Source organism: Plecotus auritus (assembly GCF_963455305.1).
Source record: "Plecotus auritus genome assembly, chromosome: 7".
NCBI lineage: Eukaryota > Metazoa > Chordata > Mammalia > Chiroptera > Vespertilionidae > Plecotus > Plecotus auritus.
Window position 1 is genome coordinate 15,885,262 of NC_137774.1, and position 20,414 is coordinate 15,905,675.

The 20,414-nt window shown below is 51.2% G+C and overlaps 1 protein-coding gene across 2 annotated transcripts; it reads left to right on the top strand.

The window, feature by feature from the left end:
• Nucleotides 1-881: 881 nt before the first annotated feature.
• MEOX1 (mesenchyme homeobox 1) lies at nt 882-19,719 on the top strand (the record flags this gene model as incomplete). Of its 2 annotated transcripts, XM_080678172.1 has the most annotated exons (3): nt 882-1,802; nt 16,229-16,401; nt 17,733-19,719. In XM_080678172.1, 3 exons carry the CDS (start codon nt 1,334-1,336, stop codon nt 17,853-17,855), a joined length of 765 nt encoding a protein of 254 aa, XP_080534298.1. The 2 variants fall into 2 exon arrangements, with proteins under 2 accessions (XP_080534298.1, XP_080534299.1); XM_080678173.1 differs by lacking the exon at nt 16,229-16,401 and having other exon boundaries at nt 1,334-1,802; nt 17,733-17,818.
• Between the last annotated feature and the right edge of the window lie 695 nt (nt 19,720-20,414).

The following is a 20,414-nucleotide window of genomic DNA, read 5'->3' on the forward strand; positions in this document are numbered from 1 at the left end:
CAGTTGAAATGGCCATTGGCCCTCCTGGGATTGGCACCAGCCAGGAAGACCATGTGACAGTTTGCCAAAGAGAACTCCTTTGGGAACGAGACTACCCCCAATTCCTAGTTCCATGCCCCAGAGTTCACTGGGGTTGGGGAGGGGGAAGCAGGTGGGTGAAGGTTAGGGAGCCAGGAGCAGGTGCGGGAGGCCTGGTGAAACTTCAAGGACTTTATCTAAGAGCCTCTTTTTTTTTCTTTCCGAGGAGAAAAATGACTTGAAAACCCCTTTAGAGAAGAGTGTGGCTAATGGGCATTAAGTTGAGGGTTAAAGAGAGGAAGGAAGAATCTGATTTTTTTTTTTTTTTAAGTTACTGAGAAAGTGAGAATGTCACTTTGGACAGAGAGAAATCATTTTTTTTCCCTGGGTATGTCTTTCTTTATACCACAGACCCTAGTGGGCCGCGGAGACTTGCAAAAAAAAAGATTCCCTTTAATCCACCTTCCTTTTTGCAGGCAGCGGTGGAAGGGCCTTTAAATCACATGCAATCAGCAAACTTGTCTCTTGCGCTTATTCCCTGCTTCACTCCCTGGAATTTGGCACTTGACGGATTCTGGATCTGACTTAAGGCTTTTTCCAAATCCAAGACTTGGGGAATTTTGTTAACAGTGTAATAAAATAACTTCATAGTGTTACAGGAGGCACATTAAAGAAGTGGTGTGTGTGAGCTGCTCTCTCTCTTTAAAAAAAAATACAGACAATGTTTCTTTAAAAGTCTCCATCTGCAAATCCCATTAGATGTGCATATAAGGTTTCTGATGATTAATAGTTGCCTGCTCGGGTTTTGGTTGGAGGGGATTGTGTGGGTGCGGGTTAACCCCTCCCTCTCCTCTCTCACATTTCACTTCAGAAATTTGTCACTCTCTCCCCACCGCAGCATTTAAAAGTGTGTCTCCGCAGCCCTGGTCCAGCCCTCTGCAGGCATTTGCCGAGGGCTCCGGGGCGAGCACTCCATCAGCTGGTGCGTCTGGGCTGGGACAGTGAAAATGTTTAGTGTCATCGGCGACAAATACACCCACAGGGGATCCCACTAGGCAGGCTGGTGCATCCGGGGGCAGGAAGCCAGGAGTGAAGTCGGACATAAGTGTGTGCACACACATACGCACGTGTGTGGACTTTTAAAAGAGACTTTAGTTTTGGGTTTTGTTTTGGTTCCTGGGGTGAACTTTCTGTTGAACATTTTTCCCTAATATTTAATTAAAAAAAAAATTTTTTTTTGCATTTTTTTAAAATTTGAATATAAAAAGGGTAAGAATCGAACCTTTGAAAGACTGAGGCGTGCTGCAGACAGCAGATGGATCCCGTGGCCAGCAGCTGCATGAGGAGCCCTCACCCCCCGGCCCCCGTCTGGGGCTGCCTTCGAAATCCCCACTCCGAAGGCAGCGGGGCCTCAGGGCTACCCCACTACCCGCCAACCCCGTTCTCCTTCCACCAGAAACCAGACTTCCCGGCGACAGCGACAGCAGCATACCCCGACTTCTCGGCCTCCTGCCTGGCGGCCACCCCACACAGCCTGCCCCAGGAGGAGCGGGTCTTCACTGAGCAGCACCCTGCCTTCCCACAGCCCCCCGACTGGCACTTCCCTGTCTCAGAGGCCCGGCGTAGGCTCAACCCGGGCCCAACTGGGGGCTCCAGGGAGATGGGGGCCAGCAGCCCAGGTCTGGTGGACGCCACGGGAGGCCCAGGAGAGGACTATGAGGTCCTTGGGAGCACTGCCAATGAGACGGAGAAGAAGTCAACCAGACGGAAAAAGGATAGTTCAGGTAGGTGGCCGAAGAGCAGCTGACCATGCTTTTACTGTGTGGCCTTGGGGAGGTTTCTTGCCTTTTCTGAGCCTAACTGCCCTGACTGTGCATTGCAAACAATTCTATCTAACCTACTCAAAGGCAGGAAGGAGTTCCCTTCGGGGTTTCTTCTACTCAGAGCTCCAGGATTCTCTGGTGATGGGGATGTCTGTGACCCCAGTACTCGTGGGCCCCAAGAAGGGTGTGCCAGCCAGAGAATGAAACAGGATCCACAAAGATCTGGAGGACATGTGGGAGGGAGCCTCCGTGTAGGCCGGCAAGGGCTAGAGAGGGGCTTTCCTGACCCCAGGCTGCCTCTGGGTCATGCTTCTTCTCCCTGCCAGGCCCCCACCAGCTCCAAATGGTCCCAGAGCCACAGGGTGTGCTCACCACGGGAATCAGCTGAGACAGAAGCTGGGGGGTGGGGGCTAGAACCAAGGCCAGAACCCTGGGTGGTCAAGCAGAGCCAGGACCCTGTGTCTCCAGGAGCCTAGAGAGAGAGAAGCAGGACTAGGGCTGGGAGGGGAGAGGCGAGGAGTGAGGGGAGATGGATGCTGAGAGCTGGAGCAGACAGCCCACAAGGTATCCCCCTGCCTAGGTGGGCCATGCCCAGGCCAAGGGGGCAGTTCAGCATCCTAAGGTCTGGGTGACCCTCGGGGAAGGCGCTCCTGAGGGATCACCGGCCGTGGGAGAGTCAGGGAGGCAGGCAGCCAAGGGCAGGCACTGGACTTCAGAATGCAGGTAAAGCCCAGCTCGGCGCTGGAACCCAGAGGCCAGAGCATGGAGCTGGTCCTCTTATTAGGACCCCAGCGTTATCCCATCTCCTCGCTGTGGTAGGGACTTGTTTCCTCATCTCCCCATGGGCCCTCCTAGCTTCTCTCACTGCCTGTTCACCTTTTGTCTGGGTCCCTCACCCCACCTTGCCCAGAACAAGGCAGTACCCATGCCTCCTGCCCCCGCTGCCCACTATGTCCTCTTGACAGCCACCCTTAAGGCAACGTCTACCTATCTGAGCCTATAGAGGACCTTCTCATGGGCTAACCAGGGGCAGGTAGGAAATGAGGGTGCCCGCCAATCAATGACAACATTCTGTGTTTTGCTTTACAAAGCACTTTCGATATAGCACAGATTTCCTGAGCATTTCTTTTTGCCAAGACCCGACCACGGCCCTGGGGATGCAGAGATGAATAAGATGGTCTCAACCTGCGTCCCCCCCTTCCCCCCTCCCCAAAACTCAAACTGAGAGGGAGGAGAGGCCTACAGATGCCTGTCTGATAGCAATGTGCTGCAACCAGGGAAGTTCAAAGTGCAGCAGACAACACACATTAGTTCTTTTGAGTCCCACCAGTTTTCGAGGTAAGTCCAGCAGGTCTTACTAGTAGGTTCTATATGTGTGGAAAGGAGATGCGTAAAGTTTAAGGGGGGGGTGGTCTTTTCTTTGCTAGAATGGAGTCTAAACAGCGTGAGCCACTCATTTCAGTTTGCCCAGGACTTTTCTGAATTTAGCATTGAAAGTCTGTGTCCTAAGAAACCTCTAAAACTGGAGCAATTGGTGACCCTAGAATTCAGCTCAAACCCTGAATGTCAGACCGCAAATCTCACACCCTTCAGTAGATTTCAAGCACAAGCCTCATTTTGAAATATGAGGATTTTCAAACATGCTTAAAGAAGTCCCTCAACACGTTCACAATGGATGATAAGGATCACAGCCTTCCTGGCTGCTCAACAGAAGGGCCCTTTAAATTTCCAACCAGTTCAATCCTGAACTCTTCCTAGCCCTGGTTGGAGATTTGCCGAGAATGGGACACTTTGTGCTTCTCCTCTCCAAGGAGCTCTCAGAGACTTGGCTCTGAGCCTGATTGAAGAGCTCTCCCCTCCATGGCGCCCTCTCTGCCCACACCTCCCTCCGCTGCATCCAGCCACTTTCCAGGGAACTGGGAGCCAAGGCTTGGGAAGGCACGGGCACAGCCATGGGCTGGGCTCGGGAGAAATCACTCCGTGTTTCAGCAAGACCCAAATACACGTCTTTCCTTTTGGCCAGTGGCCCACGGCACTGCGTTAGGGAGTAAGCTCGTGTGCCAAGCAGCTGACCACCCCAAGGGGACATGGACACCCTCTGCTGAATTTCCTGCAGGCTTCATAGGGTCAGCTTCGGGGCGGGGGAGGTTCCCATCCAGGTGGGGCCCTGGGCTCTCCCTTGAGGACCCCTCAGGAGCAGCAGCAACGGCAGCAGTCACATGAGGTCTGCCGAGCACAGCAAGCTGACTTTCATTCATTCTCTGGGGTTCCAGACCCACTCTCCCTTCAGCATGGAAATCTTTATCACCCAGGTTAGTTGCTTCAAGTCTCCCTTTGGAATTTAGCCCGAGGGGAAGGAGACAGGAAAGACCAGCTTTATAAGAGCATAAAGAAAGGGGAAAGTGGTGGGAAGGCTCACCTCTCTAAGAAGCTGCTCACAAGAGACAAGCCCACCAAGTACCCCCTCACCATCCCACCAATCCCGAGTCTCTGGTTGGATTCTTTCTTATTTAAAAGTTTGGTATTTTATTCAGCATAGATTTTTTTGCATTAATTTTTATTTTAAAAAACATTTCAGTACAATATTATTTCTCTTGATTTACTGAGGTTTTAGGCGCCCCATGCACTTTGTGCTCAAAGGGAGCGCCTTAAACACCTCCCCTTCGCCCCGGCTAAGCCATCTCTGGAAGGTTAACCAGCGTCGGTCAGAAATGTGTTTTCTGTAGTGCTTCACGGTTCGGCAGACAGAGTCAGTGTCAGCATCACCACTTCTGACGGTGTGACTTGGGGAAATTCTTAACTTCCTGGAGCCTCAGTTTCCCCAGCTCTAAAATGAAACTATAACAATAGCACCTTCCATTGAGAGAGGCTGTGGAGGTTAAACACCATGATCCATGAGATTAACACTGTGCCTGGTCCATGAGTTCAATAAATGGCAGCTATGAATGGAATGAGGCCCATATCTCCAGAACCAGCCTTCTGTCAAATCTCCCTATTATTCTCGGGCTCAGTGGAATTGAAGGTTTCAAATACACCGTCTCAGAAATTCCTGAGTCTGGGGTATAAGACACCGGAACCTCTTACAATCATTGTTGGTCCTAAGAAACCAGTTGTCATCAATTAGGAGCTTGGAGCTCAGAGATCTGCTGGAGAGGGTGGGGGGCCAAGCGGGGTGTGGGGAATGGGGGGGGGGAGAGGGTGCCTGGTCAATGCCTCCCCTACTGGCTGGCGGAGAAACCTCCTGGAAAAGAAAGTCTGTTTCAAAAGGAATATTCCTCTGCCAGCCGCAACTGCTCCCACTGGAAGTGGGCTGATTTGCTCAAGTAAATGATCATGAAAGCGGGGTCCCTGGCCCCCCACTCCGAGACCTTCGGTTGGTTCACAGCACAAGACTGATTTAGAAGACCACTGTGATGTTATCTCACCCCAACCTCTCCCAGCCCTGGGCCAGTGGGTGTTAAGACCCCTGCTGGCAGGGACAGCTGCGAGGCCGCTGCTGTTTGCCCCCAATCTGTCATTGCTACTGTGGTTGTCTTTAATTTATGGGGATGAGGGATTTCTCGGTGATTTCCTGACGGGGTTCAAGGGAAGGTCGCGCGTGATGGGCCTGGCTGCAGGTGAATCTGATCGCCAAGAGGAGGCCCCAGTGCTTGGGCTCAGCACCGCTGGCTGGGCTCTCACGGACTCACTCTGCCTTCATCAGACTCGCTTTGTTCCATCCTCCCTCGGCTCCAACACATGTGCCTCCCAGGGACTCGGCCCTCCCCATCTCTCCCCTGCAGGACCTGGCCTCTGCCTGCCCCTGCCCCTGCCCAACCACGGGAACTCGCATTTTGCTCGAAGTTTAAAACCTTCCACAAATTGGCTCCTTTTGCCCTTTTCTCCTCCTGTTCCCCCTGACAGGCCACCTCCACCTCCACGTACCTTGCCACAAACCACACCGGTGTACTTGCCTTGCAGAGGCACTCTGCTTTTTCCCCTCTACCCAATTTGCTGGGAACCTTTCCCTCCCCGACGCTTCTGCCCATTGCTGTCCTACTTACTTTTACATCCAGCTTGAAAACCATCCCCTTCAAGAATTCTTTCTTTTTTTAAAATTGATGACTCCACTTGGACACAGCATCGTTTCAATGAAAACTATAGTTAAGGAGTTTCAAACTGCAGTATCCACGACAATTTTAACCACATAGGAGCTCTCCTGAGAGTCTTATCATGAGACATCTTGTATTTGAAATCTCCTTGGCTTTGCTTTTTATTATGGTCAAAAATGCATCAGATTTACCATCGTAACCATTTTTAAGTGTATGGTACAATACATTGTTGTGCAACAATCTCTAAAACTTTTTCATCTTGTAAAACTGAAACTCTATGTCCATTGAATGACAACTTCCTTTTCCCTTGCCCCAGGCCTGGCAACCAGCATTCTACTTTCTGCTTCTAAGAGTTTGACTACTTTAGATACCTCATATAAGTGGAATCATGCTGTATTTGTCTTTTTGTGACTAGTTTGTTTAGCATAACGTCCTTGGGATCATTCATATTGTAGCACTTTGACAGGATTTCCTTCTTTTTAAAGGCTGAATAATATTTCATTGTATGTATATCCTTTTTTTTTTTTTTAACCCATCTATCTGTTGATGAACAGACACTTGAGTCGCTTCCACTTCTTGGTGCCTCTGTTGAAGATCACTTGATCATATATTGAGGGTTTACTTCTGGGCATCTATTCTGTTCTATTGGTCTTATATGGCTGTCTTTATTCTAGTACCATGCTGTTTTGATTACTGTAGCTTTGCAATGTATTTTTAAATCATAAATTGTGAGACCTCCAGCTTTTCTTTCTCAAGATTGTTTTGTCTACTCAAGGTCCTTTGAGATTTCATATGAATTTTAGGATGATTTTTTTTTTATTTTTGCCAAAAAAAAAAAAAAAAGCCATTTGGATTTTTATAAGGATTGCATTGAATCTGTAAATCACTTTGGATTATATGGACATTTTTATAGTATTAAGTCTCCCAATCTATAAACATAGGATATCTTTCCATTTATTTGTCTTTTAAAATTTCTTTCAGCAATGATTTATGGTTTTAGATGTACAAATATTTTGCCTCCTCAGTCAAGTTTATTCCTAAGTATTTTATTCTATTGGATGCTTTTGTAAATGTAAATTGTTTTCTTAATTTTCTTTTCAGATTGTTCATTGCTAGTGTATATAAATGCAACTGACTTCTGGTGTTGATTTTGTATCCTACAACTTTGTTGAATTGGTTTATTCGTTTTAAGAGATTTTTTTTTGTGTGGAATATTTAGGATTTTCCACAAGATTATGTCACCTGCAAACAGATTATTTTACTTCTTCCTTTTCTATTTGGATGCCTTTTGTTTCTTTTTCTTACCTGATTGCTCTGGCTAGGACTTCCAATATTATGTTGAATTGATGTGGTGATATTGGGCATCTTTGTCTTATTCCTGGTCTTAAAGAAAAAGCTTCCCATTTTTCACCATTGAGTATGATGTTAGTTATAAAGTTTTCATATGAGGCCTTTATTGTGCGGAGACAATTTCCTTCTATTTCTAGTTCGTTGAGCCTTCTTTCTTGACCTCCCTCCCCACATACACAGAGCAAGCCTTGCTTATGCCTCCATTTTAGCATCAAACAACAACTGGCCTTGCACCCAAACGTTTAGATGTGTATGGGTGACTTTCTCCCTAGAACTGAAGTGTCTGGAGGGCCAGAATGATACCTGATTCACCTGTGCAGCCACCCTAGAATCTACTGAGACATTTATACACAAGAGGAGCTCATCCGACGTCTGGCCAGTAGTCTCTATTGCAGCCTGGCCGTCCTTCATTCATTTTCTCTCCTTCTCTCTGAGCTTGACTCTACCACCTGGCCTGAGGGTTTCCACCGTATGTGATGTGCTTCTGTAAAATGCATCAGAACATTCACTGTCTCACTCATGAAAAAGTGTGCAGAGAGCCAGACTTCAATCATACAACTAGCCCAGGGTCAGGGCGAGTGCTGGGGTCAGAAAGACACACAGGCAGCCACAGGCAGGCTGGGCTGACTCTGTAAGAATCCCCCTCGGGGTCCTGGGGTCAGCTCCCAAGTACCAGGGCCACCATGGGAAATAAGTGGAACTGCTCTGACTGAGCAGTAAAGTGAACCCACCATGGCAGAGCATTAGGGGGGCAGACACAGCTAGGCTGCTAGAGGGCCCAGACAGTCTAGAGAAAAGGGCACCTTTTTCTAATTTACAGAGAGGACCCCTACGGGCTGGCATCAGCCTTGCCAAGCACCCCTCATGCCTTTGCTTTCTCTCCTCAGCGGTAAGCACTGGCTGTGGGAATTTAGGGGGTGTCTTAGTCTGCTCAGGTTGTCATAACAAAATACTACAGACTGGGTGGCTTAAACAAAAGACATTTATTTTCTCAGAGTTCTGAAAGCTGGAAGTTATAGGTCAAGGTGTCAGCAGGTTTGATTTCTCCTGAGGCTTCTTGCCTTGGCTTGCAAATGGCCACCTTCTAGCCATGTCCTCACACAGTGTTTCCTCTGCTGTCTATGTTTCTTAACCAACAACTGCTCTTATAAAGACACCAGTCAGATTGCATAGGGCCCACCCAGCAGCCTCATTTTAACTGAATCACCTCTTTAAAGGCCTTATCTCTCAATACAGTCACATTCTGAGGTCCTGGGGATTAGGGCTTCCAAAAATAGGAATTAGAGAGGAGGGTCACCATTCAGCCCATAAACAGGGGGTACAGGGACAAGGACAGGGTTCTAAGCAGTGGCACAAACATTCCTGTTAAAACCCATTTAGTGAGAGCAGCCTCTCAGAGGTGGGCATGACCTCAGAGCTTTCCTGGCCCACCATCCCAACTGCCTTTCCATTCGGAGCAGAACCCTGCTTTCTTATCTGACACTAACAAAGAGAGATTTTTAAAAGTAGAGACAGCTCTGGCCAGGTGGCTCAGTTGGTGGGAGCATTGCCCTGTGCACCAAAAAGATTACAGGTTTGATTCCTGGATTGGGGACATATCTAGCTTGCAGGTTCCATCGCCGGTTGGGGCGCATAAGAGAGGCAACTGATCAATGTTTCACTCTCACATCTCTCTCTCTCTCTCTCTCTCTCTCTCTCTCTCTCTCTCTCTCTCAAATCAGTAAACATATCCTTGGGTGAAGATTTTTTAAAAAAGTGGAGACAGTTTTAGGAATGAGTCTCTAGAGAAGTGAGCTGTTTGACGGAGGGATAAGGAAAGGAGGTGACAACCAAATGAATGGACTTCAGTGAGTGTCACCTGGGTCTCTGGAGTGATGCTGAGTACCACACTGGCAGCAGCACTAACAGGGGGAGACCTGGTTCAAGCCCTGGACCCACAATGATCTGGCTCTGTGAACTCAGGCAAGTCCTAACCCTCCCAGAGACCCAGTTTTCTCCTCCGAAAATTGAGGACAATGGTATCTCATAGGGCTGCTGTGGGACTAGATGAGATTATAGCTAGAAAGTCCAGAGCCGGCACTTTGTAACCCCTCGCCGCGTTTTTCCTAAGCCTACAAATGAGCACCCTCCTCTTTTCACAGTCTTCCCTGATCCTGGCTGCACCCCAGGCTGCCCATGTTCACATCCCAGCGAGGCAGTGACCCAGGCTCAGACAGAGCCTTTGCAGCCTGCCACCAGCCGGGCCTACGTGTTTCTGTCGGTTCACTGGACCAGGGTCGCTGCAGTGCTGGGCAAGGTGTGGTTTCAGGGGAGCACAGCAGCTACACCCCTCTCTTCCCAACTCCAACCCTAGAACCCCCAGCAAGGAAGAAATCTTAGGCTCCAGAGTAGCCAGCCTGGGAGGAGAGACAGAAACTCCACATTCCATCCTTCTGGGCATCCCCTGGCTCCTGGTGAGAGCTCCTGCTTCTCCTCTTCTGACAGGCCCAAAGCAGGACCCCAGCCAGGAACTCAGAGGCGTCAGCACAAACCCTGTGCCTGGGCCTGCTCAGGCCCCGCCCAAATACATTCTGGAAGTTCTGGAAAAAGTCAATTTCCACCGAGGCAGCAGGATTCTGACCGGCTTCTAAGATGTAAGGGTCCAAAAAGCCCATGGGCCATAGGAAGGTCAATTAAGGGACCACCTCAGCCCTGCCTACTGGCCTGCCAGGCTGGGGGCTCAGGATCCCATCCCACTCCCCTATCTCTGTGGCTTGAAGAAATCAGGCACCTGGACCCAGGAAGGTGAGGATGATCCCAGAAGCAGAGCAGTCCTTTCTCTTTTCTTTTTTTAAATCCTCACCAAGAATATGGTTGTTGTTGTCATTGATGAGAGAGAGAGAGAAACATTGATTCATTGTCTCTCATACGTGCCTGGGCCAGGGATGCAACCTGGTAACCCGGGTATGTGTCCTGACTGGGAATTGAATCCGAGGCCCTTCGGTGCCTGGGATGGTGCTCTAACCACTGAACACACAGACGAGGTCCAGAGCAGCCCTTTCTTTCTGGGGGGCAGGACCCCTGCAGACCCCCAGAGCCAGCCCCTTTCCCCAAGCGCTACTCACTGAATCAGGCTTCCCTGGCCTCTAGCCAGCATTCCTCCCCCACCCCCACCCTAGCCTTTTATATTTCATGTTTTTCCCTGTTTTCCTTAAACACAGTGGTGGAGGTATAGTGTGAGCAGTGGGGCCTGGGTCCTGAAGCCCACACTTCCTTTGGTGACAGCTAAGGACGACATCTGGAACTTATAAACACCAACAAAGCCCAGTGCTGCCCATGCCTCCCCCAACCCATCTTGGAGGCTTGCTGCTGCTCCCACCTCTCATTTCCACCACCTCCCTTCCTTCTCACGTCTCTGCTCCCCTCTTCTTGGGCCCCACACCCCATCTCATCACCCCACTCATTTCACTCTCCATCACCATCATCCACCCTCACTGCCCACCCCACCTGGGACTCTCAGCAAAGACTACTGAACGCCAGGCATTTTCATTCCAGAAGAATCTGCTTCTCTCCCAGAATACATGCCCTAAATTCCCCAGACCCCCTGGACACCTACGGGAGAGGGAAGGGGCCCCAACCTTAAGTTCGGCAGGGCCCAGTGAGAAAGGCAGGCCAGTCCCAGGAAGCCAGGGAGGTCCTAGAAGCCAGCACTCCACTGGCCTTGGGGGACTCCATCCAGGTCTTGTCTATTTTGATGGGCTTTGACTCTTCCTTCTGAAGTTGAAAGTATCAAAACTAACAAGGATGTCAAAGGTGTGCTTTGTGAAGGAAGCCAGACACCGTCTTCAGAGGGTTAGCCAAGGTCTCACCTACTGACATCATGCCCCAAATCTCCCCTCCCTGAGGAGTCCCAGTGAGACAGACCTGGACCCAGGCCCAGACACTGTCCCTGGAGTGAGTACAGTCTCATGCTCATCCTCCTCCCAGGGCAGTGTGACAGAATGGCTGTAGCCCTGGACTGGTCCCAGGGGCTTCTGGCAAGCCATTTCGTCTCTGGGTTTTACCTTCCTCACCTCTTCGATGGATAGTATGCACCTTACCTGTCTCACAGAACAACTAAGAGGATTCAACCGGAAGCAATCTAATCTGTGGAAATAGCTTCCTATCAAGAAATTATGGGTCCTAGGTCCAATTCTGCCACTAACTTGCTGTGTGTCTTTAGGAAAGTCTCTGACCTACTCTGAGCTCAGCTGTAAAATGAAAAGGCAACATTAGATCATCACTCAGTCCCCTTCCAGCTCTGTTATTCTATGATTCCGTAGTACATACGGAAAGCCCAAAAGAAGTTTATCTCTGGGGGGAAGTACATTGTTGTCAACTGCAAATTGTTATTCGACTACATGGCATATGGCTTTCTATCTGGTCTTGGATAGAAATTTATGTAAAGTGGCTGTGAGAGTTGGAGATACAGAACTCCAAAAAGGCATGTTCCCCAGAGTCTGTCTGAACTTCCTTGTAGCTCCGATAAAGCTGTCTGCTGACTTTAGGAAGGCCTGCCAAAAGTGGCAGCTATTTATGAAATAATTTAGTTTGGGTGGTGTTAAAGCTCATGGTGGAAACCGCAATCGCACACACATCCTGTTTGCATTTCTCTGGGCACTGCTGACTGTTCCATCATGGCCCGGCTCGCTCAGAGGGTTGTGCAGGGCCGGCGCAGCCAGCTGCGCACCAGCCTCCTCCCTCTGCAGTCCTGGAAGAGGCACCACTGCCCCTGAGAGAGAAGCAGGACCAAGGGGACCGATGGATGATTCTGATCCATGCCAGTTCCTGTGCCTGGATCCAGGGTCCCCTGGAAGACTGACACATGAGAGGCTAACAGCGGCCAGAGACACAGATCCAAGCAGAGACATAGAAAAGTAGTAGAGCAGGAAAAATAGTTAAAAGGCCAGACATTGAAAAGGCATCGCCTTCACACATCTTCTCTCACCTCCACCTTGAATCATCACTCCAACAGCATCTCCGATAGAACCTCTTCTGATGGTTCTTTCAGAGACTCAGCAGTGTGCCCCGTACGGTGCCAAGTGTTAGACACACCTTGCCCATCTCATTTGACCTTCTCGGCAGCCTTCTGATCACAGTGGACGTAGGTAGCTATTCTCATTTTGCAAATGAGGAAACTGAAGCTCAGAGAACTTAAGAGATTTGCCCAGGGTGAGAGAGCTCCTTCTTGGGCCCAAAGAAGGCCCAGGCTCTCCAAGGGGTCCTCAGACACCTCTGTGAACACTCAGCTTGGGGTGATGAGCTTTATATGGCGGGGAGGGGTGGGGGGCGGTGGGAGAAATAGTCCTGGGCTGAGGAATAGATCTTTGGGCTGAGGAACTTGGAAAGTCTGGGGTGGGGGTGGGGGTGGGAGTACGGGAGTGGACCTGGGACAGAACATATGCCAAGAACCCAGATCTGACTGAAGGAAGGAACTAGAGGCCAAGATAAGACTATTTGAAACTGGAAGGGGCTCAAGTTCAAGGCCACAGGGGTCTCAACAGAAGAGGGAGTAGGGAGAGGAGAAGAGGATGTCGGGGGCTGCGTATTGAGCAACGACACTGACACCAGGTCCCCAAGGGAAAGAAGACCCAGCCCGACTCAATCCTTCCACACATGGGGAAACTGAGGCGAGGGAGGGAGGGAGGCTTCCCAACAACAGTGTACTCCTGTGATCAAACCGTCCTGGGGGTAATGTGCCATTGGCCTGTGCATGTGAGCTGGCAGGCGGAACAACCCTGGCCATAAATGGCATGAAAGTGCTCATATAGTTGTTGTTGTTGTTGTTGTTCTACTTCTTCTTCTCCTCCTCCTCTCTGTCTTGTTGAAATGTTGGAGAACAAAGAGAGCCATAATTCCCACTTCAGTTTTCATAGCTAGTTTCCCATGCTTCTGGCCCTTTTGTCATTTCTACCCGTGAGGAAAGTCCCTCCCACTCAGGGAAGCTGATGAGGGACTAGTGTCCTCCCGGCACCAGTTCCCCACCCGCTCTAGTAGCGGTTGCCCAGGCTTCACACAGTGGCTCAGACACTAAGTTCCCAGGCTTCTTGGTCCCATTTCCTCTTCTTTCCTATCCTGAGGCCCCAGCACCTAAATCGGGATAACAGAGACGGGACAGGAGAGTGAGTAGGGAGTGGCTTGGCTTGGCTGGCAGTGGTCAGCTGCCCACATAACCAGTCTAAGACCAACTCACAGGGGCCCTCTTCCTACCTCCCCTTGTCTCTGTCAGGAGGATTGCAGACAGGACTGTGAGGGTAGGTTAGGGGGTTGTTTTCTGAGATCCCGTAGGGCACCTGTGTACACATAAGCAGGCCTGGGAGGAGGGGTAATGGGGTGTGGACATCAACCCAGGATGAGCCCCCTGGGAGCCCTGGAGGCGGAGACCAGCAGAGGAAAGAGGAAGAACCTGATGCCAGGATTGGTGATCTCAGCACCAATCAGATGGATCTGGGTTCGAATCTGCGTTCTGCCACCTAAAAGCTGCCCAGAACACGGGGCAAGGTCTGGGGCCCCTCGGAGGCTGCTTCCTCCTCTCTATACTGAGACCGGCCTCCTATGTGCCAGGTACAGTAGCAAGCGAGAAAAGACAGTTCCATCCCTGGGGATCGAGAGAGCTATTAATCAAATTATCACAGGTCCACGTGGCTGGGAGAGGGGATAATAATAGGACCTCCTCCTAAGGGTGATGTGTGGAGTTGAAAAATGGGAAGTAAACTTTACATTTTTCCGGTGCTTTAAAGTTTCAAAAGCATTTTCCACACATTAGCTCGTCCGATCTTCCCAGTAACCCTGGCAGGTGGGAGGTGAGTGAAGCTCAGGGAGGTTGAGTGACTCCCTCAGAGGCTCCAGCAAGGAGATCCAGGGCTTTGCACCACCCCGTTGTTCAAGGGAAGGGCTGGAGAACGCTGAGCCCGGGACCGGAGCGGGTGGGAAGTGAGCCACTCCGTGGGCCGGCCGCATGCGCTCCGGGGGCCGTTCCTCCGCTGCGTGACCGCCCGCCCTCCCCGGCCAAGGCCGGGGGCTCCTGGGGGACCGGCCGGGGCTGCGCGTCCTTCCCCTCCAGCCCACGCTCCGGCTTCCGGAGGGGTCTGGGCCGGCCTTCTCCGCCCGGAGCCAGAGGCCGCCAGGCGGACATCCCGGGCGGCGAACGCGCCCCCTGCTTGCTCCCCCGCGCGCCCCGCAGGCCGCCCACCCGTATCCCGCGCCAAGGTCCCCAGTGCATGGGCATCGGGACTTCGGGGAATCGGGGAACCCCTGGGGTGGCCCCTCCTCCGCCTTCTCGGGACGCCGGCAGCGCCCACTCGTCTTCCTGCCCCAGGGCGCAGGGTGAGCGGTGGCGGCGCCCAAATCGCTTTACCCGGCGCCTCCCCGCGCCCCGGGGGCCGCCACACCTGCCCCCCCCCCCCGAGTAACGAGGGGGCGGAGGACCAGGATCCTGAAACACAAGGGGACTGAATGGAAAGCAGGAGAAGGGAACTAGCAAGTGGGGTTGACAGGGGTCTCTACGGCCCCACTTCTGCGGGGGTCAGGGGGTGCCGCTTGGCCCAGAGGCTGGGCGGCCTCCACGTCTGTCAGTTTAGACTCGGCCTCTGAGAGCAGATAATCTTCCCCACAACACTCACAGCCAGGTGGGGATGGGGCCTTGAAGGGGCAGGGGGTTGGGGTGCAGCTTTCAGTAAAGCACCCGACTGTGAGGCACGGCCTGTCTGTAAAACCAGGACAAGGAAGTGAGACTTCCCCAACTTGCAGAGCCTGCAGGAAGAGTGGTTCCTGGGGCCCCCGCACCAGCCACGGGGCTCCCATTGTCAGCTCCCGGTGCAGGTGTGTGGGTCTCCTTCCTGCCTCTCCACCCACCCCCACTAAACGCGAAGGGAGAGCCCCTCGTACCCTGCTCGGAGGGCGCATACAGTCCCTTTCATTACTTTGCAGTTTGTAAACCCTTCCTACATGTATTTCACTTGAACAATATGGGAGTCAAACTGCCTGGGCTTGATCGCTGCCTCCGCCACTCACTGGCTGATTGCACTTGGATGAACGCGGGTCAACTGGCTTCACTTCTCTGTAGTTTTCTGGTCTGTAAAACAGGGCTAATACTAGAACCCCTCCAGTGGGGTTATTGGGAGGATGAAGTGACGGATGCATGTACTGTGCTTGGTCCCTGCACCCTGTTAACAGGTATGATTGAGTGAGCCCCTGCTGTGGCTAACGGGAGCCTCCTTCATAGATGAACTTTCCAGACTCCTCCTGCCGTCAAAGGGCGAAAGAAGCTTAAAGCAACACTTTTTGACTGACAGGTGCACACAGCCCCCCCCCCCCCCCGGAGATCTTGCTAAAATGCAGATTCTGATTCAGTACATGGGGGTGGGCGCTGTCTGAGATCCTGACCAGCCCCTTGCTGAAGCTGCCACCAGAACACCCTTTTAGCAAGGTCTCAGGGCCAGGGCAGTGGTTTGTAAACTTGATGGTGAGTCAGAATCACCTGGGGGGCTTGTTAAAACAGGTCACTGGGCTCCACTCCCAGAGTCTCTCACTCAGTAGGTCTGGGGTGAGTGAGGCTCCGGGACCTGCATTTCTAACAGTTGATGTTGCCGAGGACAGAGAAACTGTTTTAGAGCATCTTGCCCATTACTGATGTCAAGCTGGGGGCGGGGGGGCGGTGAGCTGGGTGGCAGAGGTCACTGAACAGCCAAAGGTAGCTTCCTGTGCTTTGGGAATAAAACCGTGGGGGTGAGGGAGCCAATAAAACTTCCCATTTCTCAGGGGGTTAAGACCCCAGAAGGAAAGATAAAGGGACAGTGTGGGTTCTTTCTCAGCATCCTTTAAAAATGAGAGAGACAGGAAAAGGCTGCTCGGCTGCTTCATGACCAAAGAAAGGGAACCGAGGCCCTTGAGGTTTACGTCTTCCCATTCGGGGCCCTCTCTCCCCAGACAACCAGGAGAACCGAGGAAAAGCGGAGGGTGGCAGCAAGGCCCGCAAGGAGAGGACCGCATTCACCAAGGAGCAGCTGCGGGAGCTGGAAGCCGAGTTTGCTCACCACAACTACCTGACCCGGCTCCGGAGATACGAGATCGCTGTGAACCTGGATCTGTCCGAGAGGCAGGTGGGAGCTCTGGGGACGCCCTCCTCTCCTTGGCTCTCTCATCCCCCTCCCTTCCCAGCACCCCTCCCTGCATCTTCTCCACGTCTTCTCCCTCTGCCCAGTCCAATGGACCTCAACTGTGGCTGTACCCGAGAATCACCTGGGGAGATTTTAATGACACTGATGGGATTGGATTGGTTTTATGGGACTGGAATAGAGTTCAGGCATCAGAGTTTTTTAAAGGCCCCTCAGGGTGATTCTCACCTGCATCCAGCATTGGAAGCCCTGATCTGGTTATTCTCAAACTTGAGTGTGACTGGAATCACCTAGGTGCTTGTTTAAAGAATGTAGATTTGGGAGCTCCAGAGAGTGACTTTGCAATAATAATGAGGGGGCCTGGGATCTGCATTTCTAATAAGTTCTGCAGGTGGTTCCGGTATGGGGCTGGTTCCTGGGCACACACTGAGAAGAACTTCCTAGCCCTTTGTTTTGGGCTTTCCCTTAGAGCATTCCACCCACACCCATGCTCTGACGTAGAGTAAAGTATAATAATAATGATGATGATGATAACAATAGTATTTGATAGCACTCTGCCAGAGGACTGGATTTAGAATCAGAAGACTTAGATTCAAATCCTGCCTCTACCACGTCCTAGCCCTGTGACCCTTGGGACATGTCTCCCACCCTTTCTAGGTCTCCATCTGTAAAACAGGTCCTAACCCCACTCTTGATGCAGCCCAGATGAGAAAATGTGCAAAGCAGCGTTATCTAAGCTTTATAAATGTGCCTAAAGATGAGGCTGCTCGTCCTTTGCTCCCAGACCCTTGGGTAACAGAAGCTAGAGGGAGTGGGTGGCCCTGGCCGGTTTGGCTCAGAGGATGGGGTGTTGGCCTGCTGACTGAAGGGTCCCGGGTTCAATTCTGGTCAAGGGCACATGCCGAGCTTGCAACAGGCAGCCGGTCTATGATTCTCTCTCATCATTGATGTTTCTCTCTCTCTCCCTCTCCCTTCCTCTCTGAAATCAATAAAAAAATATTAAAAAAAAATAGAGGGAGGGGGTGGTAGCACAGGAGGGGCGGGGCATGTGAAAGGGGGTGGAGCCAATGACAAGTGACTTGTAGAAACTGTCCCCATGTGTGCCTGGGACTTTTTTTTTAATCTGGAGACACAAGACAGGCCTCTGAGCAGATGGGCATGTCCTCCCTTTGGTCTCTGTTCTTGGAGCCTTTGGAGGAGTGAGGAGGGACAAGCAGTGTTTAGAGCTGGGGTCCCTGGAGCTGCCCCCCTGGCTAGCTTGAGCATCAGTTGAGGAGGTGGTTGTCTTGACCCGGCTCCTTTGCTTCTTTTGTCAGGTCAAAGTGTGGTTCCAGAACCGAAGGATGAAGTGGAAGCGTGTGAAGGGGGGTCAGCCCATCTCCCCTCATGGGCAGGACCCTGAGGATGGGGACTCTGCAGCTTCTCCAAGTTCAGAGTGAGATTCTCCATGGAGAATAAAAGACTGAGGACTGAGCCCCTCCCCAACTCCCCCACCCCAATCCCACTGTCACCTTCTTCCACCTACCCCAGGGCAGCCTTTCCACATCTTGCAGTGACTCTTGGACATGAAGCTGCCTAGTGTTCCTGGGAGCCTTGAAGTTTTCCAGAAAGTTCTGTCCAGCATTGCTGTCTTAGTTACCCCTTTCCCAGGGTCTTTTCTTCCCACAATCCTTGTGAATCATTCAGCGGCCAGATCAGACCTGAGTGAATCCGGGGGGCAACTCCAGGGACACTGCTTCTCAGGGTCTCTTGTCTGCTGCCCACACCTTCCCCTACCAGCCTCCTCCTACATCGGCCAGGCCTCCTCCAGGTCTGAACACCACCTGGCCTGCTGGGAGAGGAGCCTTGGGAGCAGCTGGTGACTCATGACAGCTAATGCTTCACAAGAAAGGAAATGACTGAGACAGACACACACACACACCGAGACCACCTTTCCTTTCTGGGCTCTGTATCTGAGCCTTTGGGGGCCCTGAGTTCCCCCAAACCCCTGGGAAAATCAGAGTGAGGAGGGGTGAGGGCAGAAACTCAGCTGCTGCAAATCAGAAACCATCCCGGTTTCCAAATGTGTTGGCTGTTAGGTGGGCGAGTTTAGTAGCACTGGCCGGAAGAAGACAGCGGGAAAACATGCTGGTGTACGTACATCTCTGCGGTCCTGTACAGGCCCATTCACACTGGCTTAACTTGAGGGGGGAGGGGCGGGATGAGAATGGACCCAGGACACCACCTGCTTTTTCCAAATTAATTCAGAAATACAGCTGGGACTGTTGGGCAGTGTCCAGAACAATGGAGCAGGTATCCCTTTTAAATCCACAACTTCTGGATTGAAAAACTATCCAGATGCTCCCATTATTGAATTGAGGGCTGGAAAGAGTCCCCTATGTTCTAGGGCTGCTGGGCAAGGGGCTAGAAATGTTGAACCCTGGAGAGCAAGGTCCCCCAGCTGCAGTGTCCTGTGCTTTCCCAAGACTAACTGCAAATGGGGACAACACAGCAATCCCCCTTTCTCCACGGGGTGCATTTGAGCCCCTCCGATGTGTTCCACACAAATGCTACTTTTATGGGAGGAGCTGCTAAGTTTATGGGTGTGGACTGCCCATGTCCTCTGGGGTGACAGTCCAGGACTGATGGCCGAACAGCCTGGGACAACTGAAGCCTTGGAGAGAGACCCCCTGCCTGCCCCAGTGCTCCATCTCCCATACCAGCTGCTGTCGCCGAAGGAGGTCAGCAAGAGTTTGGATCTCTTGTATGTATATTTAATCATTCACTTGTAAAAAGAACCCCACCTCCCCATCCCAAAAGGACGACTGTTGTGGGAAATGATTGCCAAATGAGATGGCTGGTTAGAGCATGCGTAATTTCTTTCTAAATCATACTTCATCTATTTTCTTAAGATTACATCAAGGTAACTGTGCGAGGTCAATTCACTTAGTAAGAAAACTCTTGGAAAAATAAAATCAATAAAAATGAAAAGCTCCCACGCCTTTTTCCTTGCAGAGCTAAGAATCACAGCTCTGTGTGCAATCCTCTGATGCTCCTGTGATGGTGGACCAATGTCTAGAAGCAACAAAAAGGGGGAGAAGATATCTAGAACAAGGTAGCCCCTTTTAGGCTCTTCAGGATGGGGGCAGGGGTGCAAATGTAATTGTTGCCCCCCCAAAAAAATCTTTCTCCCATACAACTGCACTGTCCTATTTCCCATTGTAAAATTTTAGCTTTCAGCTTCCCTATCCTCTGGCTTATTGAATAGTCAAAAGTTCTGTATACAAAAGATGAACTCTTTTGTTAATAAAGAAATCTTGACCATAAACTAACCATCCCTAATTTTTAAAATCAAAGTTTGGAAGTTTTGTTTTTCAGGGCAAAACAGTATACACCAATAGTAATAAAAATAACACAAGAAAAAAATGTCCCTAATTCTATGTCTTTTTAATTAAAAAAATATTTGTCTCACTGAGTTGTCAACAATGGACATAAGAGGACTGGCTAGAAAGAGGAGGGAGGGAGGGAGGGAGGGAGGGAGGGAGGGAGGGAAGGAGGGAGGGAGGGATCCAGAAGAGGAGACCTGGCCAGGAATTGGCTTTGAGGCCGCCTGGGCCAGGTGTGGGCAGTGACCAGAAATGACATCATCAGGAGCTGGCTGAGGAAAGCAGACCCACCAAAATCAAGGTGCCACAGAGAAGGTTCAGGTCCAAAGCTAAGCAAAACAGACCCCTTCAAGGACTCTAACACTCCCTCCCAGCTTCACTCCAGTAGCTTCAGAGGACATTGGCCCCAAGGTTTTACAGCCTGTTACTGGTTGTGGTAGAGTAGATGATGGGGCCCAATTATTTTCCTCCTTCTCCACTAGGAGAATACAGCCCACTGACCATTGCCAGAGGCTGTACCTCCCAGGGGAGGAAGGTCCTTCCCTGCGTCATTGAATCCAGGCTTGTTCCTGTGACCTGCTTTGGCCAATAGAAAGTGAGCAGAAGCGCCGGCTGCTGGTCTACTAGTAAGCA